Source organism: Physella acuta, unplaced genomic scaffold (assembly GCF_028476545.2).
Source record: "Physella acuta isolate Inbredline_101_S28 unplaced genomic scaffold, ASM2847654v3 ptg002204l, whole genome shotgun sequence".
NCBI classification, from domain to species: Eukaryota; Metazoa; Mollusca; class Gastropoda; family Physidae; genus Physella; species Physella acuta.
Window position 1 is genome coordinate 5854 of NW_026733704.1, and position 23245 is coordinate 29098.

The window sequence follows — 23245 nt, forward strand, 5'->3', positions numbered from 1 at the left end:
TCCATTTATCGTGGACATTTTGTGAATAGCCTATCTAGCCTCGACAACTACCATCTTTAAGTGTGTTTTCACTGGATTTCATTTCGCATCCCAAACTGTTTGTTTTTAATCAAGGTTTGTTAGGAAAAGTGTTGGATGATTATCTAATACTGTTGGTCATGTGCATCAAACACTTATTTATCAATATTTTGCATTTAAAATATTTAATTTAAATATAAAATATTGTTGGTGTGTCAAGGACGTAATTAAGATGTAAAAATATTCAACATAATTTGACTAGTTCTAACAAATCGTCAAATATGAAATACTGTTGTATAAATTAATAAGCTGTTCTTTATCTTAACATTTGTTTTGCTTACACCTTCAAAGAATGGATTCGAGTAAAGCCGAAACAGATTTTTCACAAATCAGAGTTGTCTACCTTTCAAAGGTTAAAGAGGCAGCTACGAAGGGGCGATAATCAATTCTCAGCTAATTTGAAAGAGTTATCAAACTTCGCCATGAGCAACGGGATGAGTGACCGGAACTTGACCAGCAACATGGAGAAGTTTCGGTTGGTGTATATGTTCTTGTCGGAGTTGTCGCCCCAGGATTTAGAGAAAGAGGATATCAATGCTCGGTTGGAGGAGTTGTACAACATCACACTCTCCCCTAAAGAGGTGAGAATTTGGTCATTTACATCGTAATCTTTGTTGTTGGTCATTACATAGTTTTCTTCTTTGGGTTATAGGGGTAGTTAGTTGGTCGTTTACATTGTTATCGTTGTTGTTGGTATTTACATCACCTTCTTCCTTTTTCAGTGTTTCTTCCAGACTTTTTTCTCCGGGGGGGGGGGGGGGGGCGGGGCACTAAAAATTTCCCGGGGGGGTGGGGGGGCGGACACTGTTAAAAGTATATATTTTCTATATAAATTATATAAATTTCATTTTACTCGGGAGGGGGGATACCTGGAAGAAACTCTGTCCTTTTTACTTTCGTATATAGAAAGTATTGTAATCGTGCAAAAAAAAAATCGAGATTTTTACAAATCTCGACGTTTTACACCTCACTGATACGATTACAAGACTTTCTCTATACTTCGTATATGCGAGAAAGTAAAAAAAAACCCACAGATGAACTTTATTTTCTTTACCCTTTAGTCTTCGAAAGTGTGGGATTGTAATTTATAGGGGTTGGGGGAGGAAACTGGTTAAAGTATATATATTTTGTATACGAAATCTGTTTCGTTCAGTTTAGGGGACGTAGATGTGCCAGAAAAAAAAAATTTTCTACGCCATTACCAATTTGCCCAAACTTGTTCTATTATCATTTTGTTCAGCTGTACAGCATTGAGAAATGATATGTGCCGGCCCCTCACACATTGCCTACGCATCTCACTACAATTAACATGTTCTGTTCCCACCTTGATCAGTTGTCCAGCATAGAGAAACTCTACATGCCTCCACCCCCACCCACCCACCCCCCCCCCCCAACATTGCCGCCGCCTCTCACTCCAATTAACATTGTTTTCATCTCTTGTCCAGCTGTCCAGCATAGAGAAACTCTACATGCCTCCACCCCCACCCCCACCCCCCACCCTCCACCCCCCACCCCCCACCACCCCCACATTGCCGCCGCCTCTCACTCCAATTAACATTGTTTTCATCTCTTGTCCAGCTGTCCAGCATAGAGAAACTCTACATGCCTCCACCCCCCACCCCCCCACATTGCCGCCGCCTCTCACTCCAATTAACATTGTTTTCATCTGTTGTCCAGTTGTCCAGCATAGAGAAACTCTACATGCCCCCACCCCCCCCCCCCCCCCCACCCCCCCCCCCCCCCACCCACCCCCCCCCCCCCCCACCCACCCCCCCCCCCCCACATTGCCGCCGCCTCTCACTCCAATTAACATTGTTTTCATCTCTTGTCCAGCTGTCCAGCATAGAGAAACTCTACATGCCTCCACCCCCAACCCACCCCCCCATCCACCCCCCCCCCCCCCCACATTGCCGCCGCCTCTCACTCCAATTAACATTGTTTTCATCTCTTGTCCAGCTGTCCAGCATAGAGAAACGTTACATGCCTCCACCCCCCACCCCCCACCCCCACCCCCCCCCCCCCCCACATTGCCGCCGCCTCTCACTCCAATTAACATTGTTTTCATCTCTTGTCCAGCTGTCCAGCATAGAGAAACTCTACATGCCTCCACCCCCACCCACCCCCCCACCCCCCACATTGCCGTGCCGCCGCCTCTCACTCCAATTAACATTGTCTTCTCCTCTTGTCCAGCTGTCCAGCATAGAGAAACGTTACATGCCCGACCTCCTGGGACCCAAACACGAGTCACTGACGACCGGCGTCATCATCACCCTCATCTACGTCACCATCCTCATCACCGGCGTCGTGGGGAACTTCTGCACGTGCCTCGTTATTATTAGAAACAAGTAAGTATGTCAGGGAGGCGGGGCTAGTTTTACAGGTAATTATAAAAACACTGACAAGAGCTTTACTAATGAAACAAAGGCACACTGTCTCAAGAAAAACTGACAACATAGCAGTCCAAAGAAGCTGAATAAAACAACGTGGCCGATGAAGAAAGAACTTTTTTTTTTAAATTGGTTTGAACCTCGGTTAAGTAGACAAACAAGTAGACAAACAAAGTTAATAGAGAAACCAGAAAATATTCCAAAACAGGGAAGCGCGTTTTTCTGACGTACAACAGTTGTCGAAAGAGTCAAAACATCAGTTGCCGTTCTTGTCTTTTATGTATGTTCCTGCCGTCTAATGAATAAATCGTATTTCACAAAAAAAAAATAATAATAATAATTAAAGCTCCGAAGTTCAATCGTTTTGTAAATTACTTTTCTAAAAAAAATCCAATAAATGTGAAGTTCAATTTAACTTGTAATAAAAATAGCCGAAGCGTTTGATCTTATTTCCTTGATTTCAAATCATTCTTTCACATTACTGATTGCATAAATTTAACTCGGTTATGAAGAAAAATATATAAATTAAATTTCAAACCTCAAAAAATGTAATCAAATTTATTTTGTATCATAATTAAATGCATATTTTTCTAAGTAACCTTTACAGTCATTTAAGTTTTTAAGTTACAAGCTAAAATTTAATTTGTGTAAACTATTTTAGCCTAAAATCTCAACAATTGTTCTGGCCACCAGGTACATGCGCACAGTGACCAACTACTACCTGTTCAACCTGTCAGTGTCTGACCTGCTGCTCCTACTGCTGGGCCTACCCCAGGAGATCAACCACACCTGGTCCGCCTACCCTTTCCCCCTGGGGGAGACCTTTTGCCGGTTCCGATACTGGGCATCGGAGGTGTCCAGCAACGTATCGATACTGACCATCACTGCCTTCACTGTAGAGCGATACATCGCCATTTGTCACCCCATCAAGTTCCCAACATATGTGAGTGGCTTGCCATGTTGGTATATACTTAGAATATAAACATTTTAATATATATATGGATGATTGGTCAATTTGATATATACTCAGAATATAGATATTTTAATATAGGTGGATGGCTACCGATTTTCGATATATCCTTAAAATATATACATTTTATCATACGTGGGTGACGTGCCATTTTGATATATATTCTTAGAATTTAAACATTTTAATATATGTGGGTGACTTGTAATTTAAAATATACTTAGAATTTAAGCATTTAAATGTTTTTAACGTTTTATTTTGGATTATCCTTAGAATATAAACATTTTAATATATATGACTGACGTACGTATCATTTTGATTTATCTTTAAAATCTAATCCGTATAATTATGCGAGCGACTTGTCAATTTGGTATATCCTTAGAATATAAACATTCTAATACATATGAGTGTATTGCCATTTCAGTATTCACTTGAAAAAAAAAGTGAGAATGCTTTGTTTGATTATTATAGAACCACCAACATAGCCTATACAATATCGTGTCTAATGTGTTAGTGTCAGCTTAATTGTCACGGTTGTGTAGATGCAGCGCTTGTCAAAAGGTTGGTGATTGAAGCTCGATTTGAGCTAATGTTAAGATTTAGGCTACTTTCAAAAATCCTAACATCATTAGAGTTTAATCTTTGAATCCAAAGAACCTTCGTTTAGATGTTTTTCCTTCTTTAACTGACGTGAAAATGTAGCTTTAACTCCTTATTTGTAAATTTATAACAGACCGTTCTTTTATATAAATTTTAAAGTTGAAAACAATAAAAGAATAATCAACGTGGGAAACAGGCCTGTTATTGAGATCAATTTATTGTTTAGGTCGTTCACCCTCCCACGCTAATTAAAGTTGATTTTAAAAACGTTGTGACAAGTGTCAGACACAACTGACACTAACGACCCCATGCGACATTACCGTGACAAACCTGTTACCTCATCAATCGATGAATTACCTCAAACTAATCAATCAAATGAATCAATACTTTATCTAATCACGGTGCTATTTCTGTGATAATAAATCCAACAAAATGCTATTCTTCACTTATTTTTATTTTATTTTTTGATAAAGAAGATTTATGGGCAACTAATTAATTATATAATGAAATATTACATTTCCTAATCATATTTGTTGTCACTAAAATGGATAGATGGATAGATGGATGGATGGATGGATGGATGGATGGATGGATGGATTGATGGATGGATGGATGGATGGATGGATGGATGGATGGATGGATGGATGGATGGATGGATGGATGGATGGATGGATGGATGGATGGATGGATGGATGGATGGATGGATGGATGGATGGATGGATGGATGGATGGATGGATGGATGGATGGATGGATGGATGGATGGATGGATGGATGGATGGATGGATGGATGGATGGATGGATGGATGGATGGATGGATGGATGGATGGATGGATGGATGGATGGATGGATGGATGGATGGATGGATGGATGGATGGATGGATGGATGGATGGATGGATGGATGGATGGATGGATGGATGGATGGATGGATGGATGGATGGATGGATGGATGGATGGATGGATGGATGGATGGATGGATGGATGGATGGATGGATGGATGGATGGATGGATGGATGGATGGATGGATGGATGGATGGATGGATGGATGGATGGATGGATGGATGGATGGATGGATGGATGGATGGATGGATGGATGGATGGATGGATGGATGGATGGATGGATGGATGGATGGATGGATGGATGGATGGATGGATGGATGGATGGATGGATGGATGGATGGATGGATGGATGGATGGATGGATGGATGGATGGATGGATGGATGGATGGATGGATGGATGGATGGATGGATGGATGGATGGATGGATGGATGGATGGATGGATGGATGGATGGATGGATGGATGGATGGATGGATGGATGGATGGATGGATGGATGGATGGATGGATGGATGGATGGATGGATGGATGGACGGATGGATGGACGGATGGTTGGACGAACGAACGGATAGACACACATAATGAAAGCATGGCACAACTCACCAGCCTCCAATGCTTCCCACAGCCCGGGCTCTCAAGGCCCCTGCGCGTCATGGCCGCCGTGTGGATTATATCAACCATCTGCGCCATCCCCATCGCCCTGCAGTTTGAGATCCACTACGTGCGGTGGCAGCGGAAGATTATTCCAGAGTCGGCCCGGTGCAGCATGCTGACGTCAGACGTCGCCATGACAGTTTTCCAGGTAACTTCCCGCCCTTTTAACTTCCCAGGTAACTTACCGCCCTTTTAACTTCCCAGGTAACTTACCGCCCTTTTAACTTCCCAGGTAACTTACCGCCCTTTTAACTTCCCGCCCTTTTAACTTCCCAGGTAACTTCCCGCCCTTTTAACTTCCCAGGTAACTTACCGCCCTTTTAACTTACCAGGTAACTTACCGCCCTTTTAACTTCCCAGGTAACTTACTGCCCTTTTAACTTTCCAGGTAACCTACCGCCCTTTTAACTTCCCAGGTAACTTCCCGCCCTCTTAACTTCCCAGGTAACTTACCGCCCTTTTAACTTACCAGGTAACTTACCGCCCTTTTAACTTCCCAGGTAACCTACCGCCCTTTTAACTTCCCGCCCTTTTAACTTCCCAGGTAACTTCCCGCCCTTTTAACTTCCCAGGTAACTTACCGCCCTTTTAACTTACCAGGTAACTTACCGCCCTTTTAACTTCCCAGGTAACTTACTGCCCTTTTAACTTTCCAGGTAACTTACCGCCCTTTTAACTTCCCAGGTAACTTACCGCCCTTTTAACTTCCCAGGTAACTTACCGCCCTTTCAACTTCCCAGGTAACTTACCGCCCTTTCAACTTCCCAGGTAACTTACCGCCCTTTCAACTTCCCAGGTAACTTACCGCCCTTTTAACTTCCCAGGTAACTTACCGCCCTTTTAACTTCCCAGGTAACTAACCGCCCTTTTAACTTCCCAGGTAACTTACCTCCCTTTTAACTTCCCAGGTAACTAACCGCCCTTTTAACTTCCCAGGTAACTTACCGCCCTTTCAACTTCCCATGTAACTTACCGCCCTTTTAACTTCCCATGTAACTTACCGCCCTTTCAACTTCCCAGGTAACTTACCGCCCTTCCCACATCCCACTTCAATCAACCATTTATTATTTTATTTCCTTTATATTTGGAGACAACAAATTACTTTCTATCAACGCTTTAGATGTTTATTATAAATAATTACTTCACATAGACTTTCTGCTATGGGTATTTCCGTTAAGTGAAGCCTATATTAAAATAGTGTCGACGACCAGGGTTAAGGTGACCCTCTTCGGTTATTGACTTGGGGATTTTATGTCTTTAGATGTTTATTATAAACGAGCCGACCCGCAGCGTATCATATGCCGCTATTTAGTTGTTTTTTTTCTACTTTTCAGTAATTTATAATTTGTGAATTCGACAATACCAATGCTGCCATTGAAAATATTTGCTTAAAAACACAACCCCCCCCCCCTCCCCCACGTGAAAGCAGCCTCCTCTTAGTTACCTCCTCTAAGTTTAAAATCGTTTCAAACTAAATTATCTGCCCCTAATAGACGTCACCAAACCCGTCTCTATGATTGTAAAATGTAAACAGAGTGAACACCGCTCACCAGATCATGTGGGGGTGGGGTGGGGGTGGTAGTGATAGTGATAGAGAGGAAGAGAGGGGACTGCAAAGGCGCGCTTGCAGCTTGTTTTCTAACTGATCCCAGAAGAGAATTATATATATAGATATTTTCTTCACATAGACCTTCTGCTGTGGTTATTTCCGTTAAGTGAAGCCTATATTTAAATCATGTCGACGACCAAGGTTAAGGTGACCCTCTTCGGTTATTGACTTGGAGATTTTATGTCTTTAGATGTTTATTATAAATATTTTCTTCACGTTGACCTTCTGCTGTGGTTATTTCCGTTAAGTGAAGCCTATATTAAAATCATGTCGACGACCAAGGTTAAGGTGACCCTCTTCGGTTATTGACTTGGAGATTTTATGTCTTTAGATGTTTATTATAAATATTTTCTTCACGTTGACCTTCTGCTGTGGTTATTTCCGTTAAGTGAAGCCTATATTAAAATCATGTTGACGACCAAGGTTAAGGTGACCCTCTTCGGTTATTGACTTGGAGATTTTATGTCTTTAGATGTTTATTATAAATATTTTCTTCACGTTGACCTTCTGCTGTGGTTATTTCCGTTAAGTGAAGCCTATATTAAAATCATGTTGACGACCAAGGTTAAGGTGACCCTCTTCGGTTATTGACTTGGGGATTTTATGTCTTTAGATGTTTATTATAAATATTTTCTTCACGTTGACCTTCTGCTGTGGTTATTTCCGTTAAGTGAAGCCTATATTAAATTCATGTTGACGACCAAGGTTAAGGTGACCCTCTTCGGTTATTGACTTGGGGATTTTATGTCTCTGGCCAACCTTAAAAAGAGATATTTCCTTCAAGACCGCTTTTAAATCCAGGAATATCTAAGACCCAGCACTTAGAGTGGTATACTTGAATAAAACTGAAATAACGGAGATATTCCTAGTCTATACTGCTGGTCTATTAAGTGGGTCTTTGATCTGTGACCTTTGACCTTTTTCACGGCTCTTCGGACTGATCTCCCCTCGATTGGTGTCGGGTCAATATTTCCGCTGAGGTCACCCCCAACACTTTGTCCACTTCCGGTCACCATCGCCCAGTGCAAAGTTTAGTGCCCTAAAGTAACGAAAATAACCCTCGTTAAAAGAAAATTACTCAAATTGAAGAGGTTTATTTTTAGTTGCGTGACCTTTTATTTTCCAACGGATTTTCCCCAAAAAAAAAATCTCAATTATTCACGCAGACGTATAATGTCCATTTTATTTTTTATTTTTGTATCTTCTTTTCCACACAACTGAAGAGGCCGATATTGTTTTTTATTTGTCTTTGATCTGTGTGTAGGCGTCATGAAATCTTTCCACTTGGATGTAAAGACGACGGCAAGCTCATTGCATGTCCTAGCTCGCCACATCCTCGGCTAAGCGGAAAGTTAGTTTATACGGGAAAATATGTTTGAACTGCCGTCTAGTTTAACCCGGATGGCCGTCTAGGTTAGGATACCCTCTGTCTAGGGTTGCCTTTAAGTTAGTCGTCTAAATTAGCCTTGTAAGTTGGCCGTCTAGTTTAGCCTTGTAAGTTGGCCGCCCAGTTTAGCACTTGTAAGCTGACCAACTAGTTTAGCGTTACAAGTTTGCCGTCTAGTTTAGCCTTGTAAGTTGGCCGTCTAGTTTATCCTCGTAAGTTGGCCGTCTAGTTTAGCCTTGTAAGTTGGCCGTCTAGTTTAACCTTGTAAGTTGGCCGTCTAGTTTAACTTTGTAAGTTGGCCGTCTAGTTTAGCCTAGTAAGTTGGCCGTCTAGTTTAGCGTTACAAGTTGGCCGTCTAGTTTAGCCTAGTAAGTTTGCCGTCTAGTTTAGCCTTATGAGTGGGCCGTTTAGCTTAGCCTTGTAAGCTGACCGTCTAGTTTAGCTAAGTTAGCCGTTTAAGCTAATCGTCTAGTTACTTTAACAGATATCGGTAATGGTATCTTTTATCGGTATCGCTCAGGGTTTTAGAGTTGGAATTATGGTTAGACTTCGGGTTACCTTTGCAGCGAGAGCTAGTAAGGGTTAGGGTTTGTGTCAGGATTAGGTTTAACATAACAATTTTTTTTTTAAAGTACGCCTAGTGTAGCCTCTAGCGAGACCTAGAACCAGTATATTTCTTTTAATACTTTAGAAATAACACCCTAAAATTTCAACTTTCTACACTTATGAGAAAACTAGGGTACTGCGCATTACTTCCTCTTTTCTTTTAATCTACACCAGGGGTCTCCAAACTACGGCCCGCGGGCCGGATGCGGCCCGCGACGTCCTCTCATCCGGCCCGCGGAGATCTTTTTGTCCACGGAAAAAACGTTAGTTGGTGCTGGCTGGGGAACTTTGCCCAGAAAAATCAAAGACGTGCCTGGAAGAAACTGGCCCCCGAACTAACTATTGTTTGTTAATGCGGCCCTCGGACTGAAAAGTTTGGAGACCCCTGATCTACACTAATGTCGGTCACATACAGCCCTTAGCTATGCGGCGGGTTTAACGTTTAGTTCACAGAGCAAAAAAAAAACATAAGCCGTTGCATTTTATGTTGGCTTTCTATAAATCACAAATTAAAATAACATCAGTTTTCAAGCATTACGTCTATGTTAGGAAAAGTTTTTTTTTCTTGTTCAAAAATAATTAAATTAGATGTTTCTGTGTTTATTTTTTCAGTGGACGTCTTTGCGATCGTGTACACACATACACACACACACACAAACACACGCACATACACAATTTTACTTTGCAACAGACGATGATTTTTTTTCTATTCCTGCACACACGACTTATATATTTTTAAACTTTAATATGTGGAGGGGGTATAATTGCCCCACCCCTCCCCCTAGACCCCCCCCCCCCCCCGTCAACCACAAACAACATCCCACCGCATATTTCCCTAAAGCTGATGCGTAGAAAGGTCGAGAACTTTCTCAACAATATTTCAGCACAGCTCGGGTCGTAGAACGAGGTTTTTGTAAGGCGCATAACGAGACGCCGGTCTACGGAATGAGATTCCGTAAACTGATTTGCATAAATAACTGACGAGGGTGTACTCCAAGATGGCGGCTGTACTGTAGAGTTGTGAGTTACGCTATAAGGACACCTGTTGTGGGCGGTTAATTATGGCAAAGGAAGAATTACTAATTAGTCAAGTGACTTGTGCCGTGCTTTCATTATATGTGTGTATCTGTCCGTCCGTACGTCCGTCCGTCCATTCCTCCATTCCTCCGTAGGTCCATCCATCCATCCATCCGTCCATCTGTCCATCCGTCTATCAGTCCATTCTCATATTACTAAGATAAAGGCATATAAATACAACATTTTGACAAGTTTTTAATTTGCTCGCAATATGTGTATGTTGGTACGTTTGTAGTCAAATCAGTTTGACTTACTTAAAACCCAGTGATTTCGTTCACAATTTTCGTATGAATTTGTTTCGGGTGACAATACAAGAATGTCTTATTTTCAAAAAATGTAAGAAAAAATTAAAAATATTAAAACCTTTATGATAACTATCCTCTCTCAATAAGTAAACTTTCATTCTTAAGAAAACGTTTTGATCGCTAATGAATCCTTTGGTACATTTTAGTGACCAGCATTTTTTAATAATAAAAGAATAAGTGTATTTTTCTCATTTTTTAAAAACTTGTCATTGTAATAATTTTATATATATATATATATATATATATATATATATATATATATATATATATATATATATATATATATATATATATATATATATATAATATTTTTATGGTACATTTCATTAATTGTACTCGATGCAATTTGGAAGACGACCATAATATTTACTATCAATGCTTTAGATCTAAGAGTCTGTTTTAGGTAGGGGCTTAGCTTAAGGTTCAGCTTACAGCTGATTAACTCTTATCTACGCCAGCGGCGATTAGGTTTGCTGGCGAGCAGCGGAGCTTTACGTCCAGACTATAAAGGTCCGGTGTCCAATAAACGCGCTGTTGGCGACTACTGTAAGCTGCGGGTTGCCAGATAAAAATTCCCACGGCGGTACTGGTGAACCGGAAGTGTTTGAGAAGACGAGAAGTGTAACAATGGACAGCCACGGGAGTAATGGCCGGGGGGGGGGGGGGTCTGGTCTTCTGGTTGATTTAATGGAAGCGAGTTTATTGGGCTTCAGTGTGGGGATTTGGGGGGGGGGGGGGTGGTTTCACTAACCGGGATGACGTTTAAGTGCAGGTAATTAAATTTACATGCATGTGGTGATTGGGTAATTAGATTACTTCATTGATTCGTTGTGGTGTCGAGAATTGTTAGATTGTTCAGCAAGCATTATGGGATGGACAACATGATAATGACATTGGAGTCAATGTCATCAACTCGAGTCAGATAATGGCATTGAAGTCAGTGTCATTAACGCGACTCTGGGATGTAAAGGGATTTTAAACCTGAACTCGCCTCGTCACGATGTTTTGAGTTTAGGAAGATGTATGCACATTTATCTTTGTGACATCTTTGTGCCATCTTTGTGCCATCTTTGTGACATCTTTGTGACATCTTTGTGACATCTGTGTGACATCTTTGTGACATCTTTGTGCCATCTTTGTGCCATCTTTGGGACATCTTTGTGACATCTTTGTGATATCTTTGTGACATCTTTGTGACATCTTTGTGACATCTTTGTGACATCTTTGTGACATCTTTGTGACATCTTTGTGACATCTTTGTGCGTGTATGAGGTACCAAGATTCTATTGAGGTATTCTATAAATGGCAAAACTCGATTTTAGCCGATTAACCTTCTCTCCCTCCCCCCCCCCCCTTCTACTCAGCCACCAACATACTCAATAGCGTCTGACTAACTTCATTTAAAAACTAAATCAACATCTGTTTTCATGCGTTTTATGTTTTAAATACAAAAGGTATGATGGGATTGTTTGTTGTCATTTTTTGAAAATAAAAACCAATACGCAAACAGATACATTTTTATATAATTATATAAAATTAGAAAATATCTAACCTTATTCTCTCTCTTGTTATAGATCTCATCTCCAAGACCCACATATCCCCTGCTCAAACTTAAATAGTTGTTCTAAGCATAACCTTTGTATTAACAGCTTTAACCAGAGCACATCAACCTTGTGAATAGATCTGAAAGTCGATCCCTAACCCTGATGTCTGCCCCTAACGTTAGAATGTTAACCGCACCTTGAACTTGACTAACCGTAACATTAACCCGTTGACCTCACCCTAACTCTGACAGCCTAACCCTATCATTAACATGTTAACCACACCTTAAACTTGACTATATAACCGTAACATTAACAACTTAACCCTGACAACCTAACCCTAACTTTAACACCCTAACCTAGCACACTAACTGTAAATGTCTCGCTGTCTATTATTCACAGAAACTCCCCACCCTACCCAAAATCTAGCCTCCACACTACCCCCACCCTATCTCCCAACATAACCCTACAATCTACTCCCACCATACTCCACCCTACCTCCCACAACCCCCACTATCCCCCACTACCCCCACCCTACCCCCACATTATCCCACAATCTACCCCCACCCTACACCACCCTTCTCCCCCACCCTCCACCCTACCCCCACAATACCCCACAATCTACCCTCACCCTACCCTACCCTTTCCCCCCCCACCTCCCACCCTCCACCCTATCCCAACCCTACCCTCTACCTCACCCCACCCTACTCTAGACATAACTGCCTAGACTACACCCCATGAACAGCCTAGTTCAGACAAGCTGACACCCCATAACGGATAAGAACCTGCCTGTATATAAATCTCATTAGGTGCCAGAAATGTTCAGGATCTCTGTTATTTATAAGTTTTTTTTTCTCTGTAATTGGTGTCGTCATCCAATTATTTCAGACGTCTACGTTTAATTTGGGCACATAAAAATGTAAAGTGTATGTATGCAATTAATTTAAAAACATACAACTTAAAGTGTATGTTAATGTTTTATTTAGATACACACCACTTAAAGTTTAGCCCCTCAGTTAATTTAGAAACATACAATTTTAAGTCTACTGACCTGAGTATAAATTTTCGCAATTTTTACTATGATGTTTACAAATTTTTAGTTGTAAAAATTTTTTGTAGTAAAAATTTCTTTTCTTCTTAACTGAATTCGTACATCATCATCATCATTTCGCGTTATGTCCAAGACACAAGCGGCAAATGAAGTAGAGTTCATCTGCTTCAAAGACCTCGGCATATAAAGGGGAAGTGTGGTCACCATTATGTCCAGCCGCCTTTGTTTCCCTAACGTTAGTTACGTACCCATCAGAGCTGGGTGAACTCGGGTTAGCAGTCTAGCACTCTACCACTAGGCCAAGTCGTCACATAAATTTATATGTAAAGATTTATTTTTTTTCATAACGAACTCGACAGACATACTTTATCGTCTACTTTATTTTTCTTAAAATCATCACCAACAGATCGTAGTTTTGATACCAACACTTACTCTATGGTATCTATTATTTAATTGTATTGTGAATCGTTTCTTTGTGATGACAAAAATATCTGGACATCTGTCATCTTCTAATTGGTTAATTACTGGCGTCAATCTTTGTGGGCAGCCATCGACTCTATCGCACGTGCGACCGGTAACTGCGCGATGCACGTGTATCAACATCCTGTAGTTGTTGTGGTGGTGTTCAAGGTAACTGGTGGTACGTGTGTATCAACAACCTTGATATATGGTGGTGTTCTTGTCACCTAACTTAAGTCGAAATTCCTTTTCCGTTTTTATTTTCTCTTTTAAAAATATTGTCACCGTGTTTCGTCTCAAAGACCCCCTCCCCTACACCCCCACCACCCACCCCACCAATCCCGTCGACTTACATCCCATAATACGACCCTGTCCATTTGACATTTGGCCGGATCAACCGGAGTTCCGGCCAATTTCCGGCTAGTTAACTTGCACATAAACGTCAATTAGGCCGAAGTCGGTCATGTCATTTTGAATCTGCCGTTCCGTCTAGCGTACAGTCTCCCTATGAAAGATCAATATTTTGGTCTGACATACGCGGCTGGACCACAGCTTCTGAGGTCATGACCTCTGGGTCACCTTGTGCTCTCGTTTTTTGTCCGCTAGTGTCTCGGTTCTCTGGTATCCCGAGACTGACCAGGGGTGTTTTACTCTTTCAAAGTTGATAGAATTTCCCTCGTCTATTTTCGTATGTATACGTTCGTATTACGGTGTAGATCTTTGCACTCTAAATGTTCCCTCAGATAAAGTTTACTTTGTTCCTAAGTATAGAGTACACTTTGTTCTTTTATATTTTGTACACTTTGTTCTTTTATATTTTGTACACTTTGTTCTTTTATATTTGTACACTTTGTTCTTTTATATTTTGTACACTTTGTTCTTTTATATTTTGTACACTTTGTTCTTTTATATTTTGTACACTTTGTTCTTTTATATTTTGTACACTTTGTTCTTTTATATTTTGTACACTTTGTTCTTTTATATTTTGTACACTTTGTTCTTTTATATTTTGTACACTTTGTTTTTTTAAATTCTGTACACTTTGTTCTTTTAAATTCTGTACACTTTGTTCTTTTATATTTTGTACACTTTGTTCTTTTATATTTTGTACACTTTGTTCTTTTATATTTTGTACACTTTGTTTTTTTAAATTCTGTACACTTTGTTCTTTTAAATTCTGTACACTTTGTTCTTTTATATTTTGTACACTTTGTTCTTTTATAATGTACATTTGTTTTTCTTTTATATACTGTACTTTTGTTCTTTTATATACTGTGTACTTGGTTCTTTTGTATATCGTACACTTTGTTCGTTTATATACTGTACACTTTGTTCATTATATACAGTATACTTACTCCTCAGTATACAGTCTAAATTTTTCCTACATATACAGTACACTTCGTTCCTTCATATACAGTTCACTTTTTATCCTTTATATACGATTCACATTGCTCCAAAAAAAACGAATTTTTCATGAAAACTTTGACACATTTCTTAGAGTTCTTTAAACTATGTAAGACCTATCTGCCTTAAGTTCCCGCTGTGCATTAATCATGGACCCGCTAGCCAAAGTACCGGTTATGCATTCTTTATAAAGCTGTTTCTACAATTTAGTTCGAAGGTACTCACTAAACCAGGTGTCTCTTCCAGCTAACGTGGCACCATAAGGTAGAAATATTTGACTTCCGGTGGTACCGTATGGTTGAGCCATCGACTTAGTGACTCGCCAAACTACCAGCCAACATCGTACTTTACCACATGGCGCTCCAACTACCTGCAAAAACTATTCCAACATTTAAAGATAAAAACGTGCTGAATTGCTTTCAACTCGGGCTAACATAATTTAAACCTAGGCTAAAAATTGAAGTACCTACCTGTTAGGTAGACTGATGTAAACTGATGAATGAGAGGGTAGCATACACAGACGTATTGAATATCATCGACATCACTTAGCATAACCCTAATCTAAAAAATGTAACCCTAAAAGTTTGAAAGTCTAAATTTCATCATCGTAACATTCGCCTATCTATTGGATTTTTTTCCTTCATCAATCGGTAACAGTGACGAGGGTAGTATTCTGTAATGGGGAGGGTTGGGGGGGGGGGACATTAAGAATGTAGATTTGTTGTTTTCATTATATTTAAAATTTTCTTCTACTTTTTCGTTCTTTATTTAAGTATACGTGTCAACATGTTATGCGCCATATAGGCCGTTCACTCCGATTTCAGCCTACTTTATTTTTGGATTTACTTCCATAGTCTTTGTCCAACCAAGAACAAACTACAAGGCAGCAGTTGTTTGATTTTGGAGTTGTCTCTCCTAGAACAGTGGCTGTCCCCAGCCAACGAGCCTCATCTTTTCGATTTAGCAGCCTTGAGCTTTACCAACTCGACCACACTGACCCCTTTAAAATTTTCATTTTGGGATCTTGGGGTGTGTGGGGAGAGGGGGAACGGGGGACGAGGGTTCTAACACCTTCCTGCCTACGCTAGTAAATCTAATAATAAAAAAACGTCACCCTCTGTAATAGGCTATCGACTAAGCCGAATGTCGACTTTACTAGAATGTTTACGTCAATAGAACAGATCTAATTGCATTTCCTTAAAAATCATTCTTGTTTACATACAAAGCGGAGATCACAAGTTGTTTTGGTCTAGCTCAAGTATCAAAAAATTATTTCATGTTTGACCGGATTTAAAGAAAATACGGGGGATGAAAGATTTTTCTAGATCATCAGCTCTGATGGATGAAAGTCCTTGAGACTAACAAGGAAGAATTTGAAAGTTGTGTCGTCAACAACACTTCTGTGGATAGATTGATGAGTGGACTTCACGTTCAAACTTTAGAGAAGTTGTTGTGTTTATTTTTTCATTGTGGGGTCGTGTGAAAATATGTATTTTAAGAGATATAAATTTAAGTGTAAAATAAATTATTATCAAAGAGATAGAAATGTTTAAGCCATATAGAAAGTACTTCCAATAAGAATTGTTTATAATTTTTTAAAAACATTTTACGATTAAAAAATGGATAAATTAAAAAATGTTTTTGGATTTTTAAAAAGAAATATCTTTTTAAATTTGCGAAGGGAGATAATCTTGTCACAAGAAAGTTTTAATTACCCTAGTTGTAAGCGGGTTAAATAGAGTTATGGTTCTTGTCTCGATTTAGAGTTCTTCATCGTGTAATCACCTTAGAAACACTTAACATTTTTCATTGTTAATAATATTAATCTGTGTTATGATGTGTTTTTTTTTAAATTTTAATTGAAAGTTAATGGGGTTTAATGCATAGGGCTATTGCGATCAAAATAATTATTTATTTAATTGAACACTGTTTTTTAATCAGTTGGCATTTCGCTATCAGTGAGATTTGGATTAAGTGGATTAAGTGTAACAAACAATAATCAGGGTGATGGGATCACTCTCTTAACAATGTTTGTGTTCATATTTGTGACAATTGTAGTGTTCACATTCGTGACAATTGTAGTAGCACATTCGTGACAATTGTGGTGTTCACATTTGTGACAATTGTAGTGCCCATATTTGTGACAATTGTAGTTTTCACATTTGTGACAACTGCAGTGTCCACATTCGTGACAATGTAGTGTTCAGATTAGTGACAATTGTAATGTCCACATTCGTGACAAAAAGTCTTAGTTTCTATAATACAAAGTAATATTTGTTTTCAAAAAATTGCAAGTTTTCTGTCATAATTGATCTCATAATTTCGGTCGTATTTTTTTTTTATTCTCTAGTTGTTTAGGTGTTTATTTCTGTTCGTGTTCCTAGCATAAGTTCAGTCACATTTTGAATCAATTTTTTTATTGATTATAATTTAACTTAGTCTACATTCTGCTTATCCAGAAACCCAGATCGTAAATCACTCCTCTGATGAACATATTTCTTTACACTTTTAAAAGCTCTAAAAATATCAACACTGGCGCTAAAAGTGGGCAGGTCCCAGTTTTAGTATCACTGACACCGGGTTTTATTGCTGGACTGTATTTTATTCAAGAAGTGTAATTTTCTTTAATTAATTATTGAAAGTTTAATGAGGGTGGGACGGTTTTAGCCAGGGTTTTGTTTCACACGTGATAGCATCGTTTACGTTTATCACGCGCGTCAAGTAAAGTTCAGTGTTGTGTGGGTGTCTACAGGCTTACGTGTGTGTGTGTGCGGGTGTGCGTGTGTGTGTGTGTATGACACGTGTGTGTGCTGGCGTGGGTGTGTGGAAGTCAGGAGATGTATGTGTTGTTGTAAGTGTGTAGGTGTAAATGTGTTTGACGTGACGGTGCGTGCGCGTATGTTTGTGTGTATGTGTGTGTATGTTGGCGTGTGTGCGTGTGTGTGCTTGAACGTGTGCGTGTATGTGTGTGCATGTGCGTGTGTATTTATGTGTGTATCTGCCTGCGTATATATATATATATATATATATATATATATATATATATATATATATATATATATGTATTTGTGTGTGCGTGCGTGTATATATGTATATATGTATGTGTATGTGTGTGTGTGAGTTCGTGCGTGCGTGCGTGTATATATGTATGTGTATGTGTGTGCGTGCGTGCGTGTATATATGTATGTGTATGTGTGTGCGTGCGTGTGTATGTGCGTGCGTGTATATATGTATGTATATGTGCATGTCTGTGCGTTTATGCGTATGCATGTATGTGTAAGTATGTGAATGGCTGTTTCCAATCCTAAAAATTTCATTAGATCCACGCCTTGGCATTCACACAAGGAGAGCCATGATGGATGATGGATGATGGATGATATTCCTATACACACACTCACATACACACACACAGACTCACACACACACACACACACACACACACACACACTCACACAAATCTCCGTGATCCGGAAGTGCTGCATCCATTATTCAAATGTCTCGATGTTGTTTGTGTGCCGGCCACACCACCCACATCAACCACCCCACCCACATCAATCACACACCCCCACATGAATGAAAGGGTCTGGGGGGAAAAATAAGAAAAAATCGACAGATGAAGATATGATTTGATTATGGAGATTATCCTTTGGCTATTTTTATCCACCTCTTCGTCACTGAACACGTGATCAGGTTTCAAACCAGATTTTCGAACATAGACTGGGTCAAAGGTTATACAGTACTGAAATAAGTTATACAGTGTAAATTATTCTATTCAATTGTCAGCATGAGTTTTACAAATCATTTGGCTAACTCAACTGTGGGATTCACATAAACTAGTTAAATCAAAAGAACGGCTCGTGTAAACTGATTACTCTGTGGTTTGCGTAAATTAAGTTCTTAGAAACAGTTCAAAAGTTGGCAACGAACTTAGTCTGAATTTCTTCTTCTTCTTCGTTCTTAATTGTGAAGAGGGAAGGCGATCTCCTTTAACACACTTGAGTATTACGTGTCAACTTGTTATGCGCCATCTAGGCCGTTGACTCCGATTTCACCCTGCTTTTCTTTTTGGTTTTGCTTCCAAAGCCTTTGTCCAACCAAGAACAAACTACAATGCAGCAGTTGTTTGATTTTGGAGTTGTCTCTCCTAGAAGTGTGGCTGCCTCCAGTTATCCAGCCTCATTTACCCGGACCAATTAGAAACAGTTGTTTGTTTTGTTCGTTTTTAAATAATTTTCTCACTTTTTTCACTTTAAGAACGACTTGCTTTTGACATAATAGTGTGTTTGTTGTCGGGTTTTTTTTTATGAAATGTTTTTCTCTGCCTGTTATCCACGTTACCAAGACCACACATTTCTAGCAACCTCTACCTATATTGATTCAGATACCGTCAAAGTCAGCTTCTCTCTGAAAAGTTATTCTTAAAGATATTTTTTGTATTGAAGAAATATGATTCGCGTAACTTATCATCACAAGGATCAACAAATAGAATTTTATTTTCAAAATGGCTGGGGACTTTGTACCTGAATCAGAACTTAATCGTAAAGAATGGCAGAAGCATTTCAATAGCTACACATTGAGAGGGAGATTCAATTGGGTTGCAGCAACATATGGGTCATTATTTGGAGGCTTTATACTGTACAAGTTACTGAAGAAGAAACCTCAAATGGCAGATCACTAGTTTCTTCACAACAAATTCTAGTTTTAGTTACTGTGAGCAAAATAATATTGTATGCGCATTAAAAAATGGTAATAAAAATTTGAAATACAAAAAAAAAAATTCTTTAAAAACCTCAGTGGGTCCTATATTTGTACCTGTTTATTAATATTGTAGTTTGTTTTTGTAAAAGTTTGTTACCTTCTGTCTATTAATATTTTAGTTTGTTTTTGTAAAAGTGAGTTACCTTATGTCTATTAATATTGTAGTTTGTTTTTGTAAAAGTGAGTTACCTTATGTCTATAAATATTGTAGTTTGTTTTGTAAAAGTGAGTTACCTTATGTCTATTAATATTGTAGTTTGTTTTTGTAAAAGTGAGTTACCTTATTTCTATTAATATTGTGGTTTGTTTTTTGTAAAAGTGAGTTACCTTATGTCTATTAATATTGTAGTTTGTTTTTGTAAAAGTGAGTTACCTTATGTCTATAAATATTGTAGTTTGTTTTGTAAAAGTGAGTTACCTTATGTCTATTAATATTGTAGTTTGTTTTTGTAAAAGTGAGTTACCTTATTTCTATTAATATTGTGGTTTGTTTTTTGTAAAAGTGAGTTACCTTATGTCTATTAATATTGTAGTTTGTTTTTGTAAAAGTGAGTTACCTTATGTCTATTAATATTGTGGTTTGTTTTTTGTAAAAGTGAGTTACCTTATGTCTATTAATATTGTAGTTTGTTTTTGTAAAAGTGAGTTACCTTATGTCTATTAATATTGTGGTTTGTTTTTGTAAAAGTGAGTTACCTTATGTCTATTAATATTTTAGTTTGTTTTTTGTAGAAGTGAGTTACCTTATGTCTATTAATATTGTAGTTTGTTTTTGTAACAGTGAGTTGTTTTCCCACTTCCCTTAAGCTCCCACTCTGCAACTATTCTACAAACGCCTAATCGATTTGACCCTTCTCATATATCGTTCACTTGCGGGCAGATGTTCGGATATCTCCCCCCACCCCACACACATACAACTACCCACCCCACCTCACACATATACAACTACCCACCCCCACCCAGCAGTAAAAAAAACATCTCTGACCGGATATAAAGTCGCGCTGGAGAAATAAACCATGAAATGGCGCGAGACGGCGCGAGATAAAATGGAAAATAAAAAAACTTTGACGCGGTTTCCCCGGAGCCATTGATACGAGTCAATATTTATGTTTATCTGAACTTAAGCAACAGCATGGAAAACGTTATACCCAGATCGTAAACACGGGGAGGGGTGTAGTTTATCTCAACAGCAAGAAACGTTTTACTCTCACCCTACATATAATGAGAGGTTGGGGACATTTTATTACAATGCTAAACTATAAAAAAGGATTCGTTGAAATGAGTTTATGTTATAGAGGAATGTTTACCCACACAGACGTTAAATCATGTTATTGATTTAAAACAAGATCAAAGGGTATCAACACGTTTTATGGGTATTATGGTAAGCTTCAGTGAGGGGTCGGGGGAGGGGTTAGGATCAGGGGAAATAAGCCAAAGTAAACAAGAATCTCATTTTATTTTATTTTTTTGTAATTCTCTGGGGTTTAGATCAAATATGACAAACGTAGAAGCGGTGTGTGTAAATATGTCTGCAGTGTTTGGTATTAGCTATTATATGTATATGTTAGTGGGTTCAGTTTAAAATTATTCTATGTCAGGTTATTGCAGTAAGTTTATATACCCCAAATCGTACCTATTTGGTTGTGTAGACCCATACGACCCATACGTCCATGCAAGAACAAATTTTAAAGCCCAAGTTGTTTGATTTTGAAGTTGTATCTCCTAGATGAGTTGATGCTCTCAGCTATCGAGCCTCATCTGCTCTGACTAATATTGGCTATTAATTAAAATGACCAATTGGTCAATTCTAATGACCAATTTTTCAATGATGATTCCGATTTCATTACTGTGTGTTGATGTGAATGAAAGGATAAAGTATATTATATTTTGTTTTATATTTTATGTTCTTTAAAAACGGCTAAGCCGAAAGTCTCAAGTTCGAATCCGGGTTCAACTTTCGATTTGCACCCCCCCCCCCCCTCTCGAACTTTTGATTTGCACTCCCCCCCCCTCGAACTTTTCATTTGCACCCCCCTCAAACTTTCAATTTGTTTTTCCAACCTATTTTGGCGCCCCCCCCCCTAAGGTCGGCGCCCGGGGACATATGTCCCCCCCTTGCCCCCCCCCCCTCGCTACGCCTCTGCCTGGGTCCACTAAGCTCTGATGGGTACTTAACACGCGTTATGGAAAGACGGCTGGGCATAATATTGACCACACTATCCCTTCATACACCGAGGTCAGAAAAACAGGTGAACTCTAATTCTGTTGCCCCATGGACCGTCAGTTTCGAAAACTTTACTTGAAAGTAAAAAAAAAAAAATGCACACCTGTTTCAAATATTTTTTTCAAGAAGTCTTGTTGATCAAATTAATCAGACATTTTTTAAAGCTTCTTCACAAAAATTCCAACGTTTAAATCTGGGTGGAAAACGTAATATATTTTCATTTTTTTTTTCAAAACCTCATCGGAAGTTTCCTTACAACAAAAATACGAGTCTAATTATAGATAGTCTTGTCACGTGACACGGAAACCAATGAGTTGATTGGCTAGGAGCAATGTGTACTTTCAGTTAACGTAGTTAAGGTGCAGCGTTTGAAACTTTGTCCTTTTTTTTTACCTCCACACTTTGATCTGTGTGGGGGAGGTGTGCGGAATGTGGAGGGGTGGGTGGGTATCAAATCAGAAAACTAACTAGAAAAAAAAGTTACCTGTAGTGAAATCGGGTCAGCTGTTCCTGCGGCAGTATTCAACTGTCGGTCTTTTCTTCCGTCTGCGATGAAAATATCTTGTTTTCCGGTCAGGTGTTGGAGGATTTCTGCAACTCGAGAACTCGGTTATTGGCGGGACCAGACGGTAGAGTTCTAAGAAAGAAAAAAAAATGTTTTTTTGTGTTTTTTACTTTCTCGTATATACGTAGTATAGAGAAAGTATTGTAATCGTGCAAAAAAAAAATCGAGATTTTTACAAATCTCGACGTTTTACACCTCACTGATACGGAAAAACATAATTTTGCAATCTTGTCCGTATGTCTGTGTGTGTGTGTGTGTGTGTCTGTGTGTCTGTGTGTCCGTGTGTAAACACGATAACTTGAGTACCGTTACAGCTAGGCTGGTGAAATTTCATATATAAGTATTTTATCAAAATCGTAGATCCGTATCAACTTTTGAGCGAATTCCGATAACCGGAAGTGGTACTTTTTCTACTTTGAATTTTTCAAAAGCCTATAACTTGAGTACTATTTCAGATAGATAAATGAAATTTGATATGTGAGTAAAAGAGCTAATTCTCTACCTTCTGTCAAATTTTGAGTAATTTCCGTTTACCGGAAGTACTTATTTACGCTATTTCCGATTTCTCAAAAAACGCATGTAAATTTTTAAAGTACTAATAATATTGCGCACTATTATGCGCTTTTTTATTTAGCGTTCACTTGGTGTGCATTTCTTTTTTCTACGAGATTATATTCTATTTTAAGAAATGTGAGAATTTAAAATGGATTAAAAATCATGTCTAGAAGTCTATATCC

General features: G+C 38.9%; 1 protein-coding gene across 1 annotated transcript in view; it reads left to right on the plus strand.

The window, feature by feature from the left end:
* Positions 1-500: 500 nt before the first annotated feature.
* Positions 501-23245, plus strand: part of LOC131932546 (pyrokinin-1 receptor-like) — a 37892-nt gene continuing 15147 nt past the window's right edge. The window contains exons 1-4 of the mRNA XM_059289467.1: positions 501-659; positions 2269-2423; positions 3159-3408; positions 5494-5670. Coding sequence (XP_059145450.1) covers positions 501-659; positions 2269-2423; positions 3159-3408; positions 5494-5670 — 741 coding nt within the window. The remainder of the gene's footprint in view (positions 660-2268; positions 2424-3158; positions 3409-5493; positions 5671-23245) is intronic.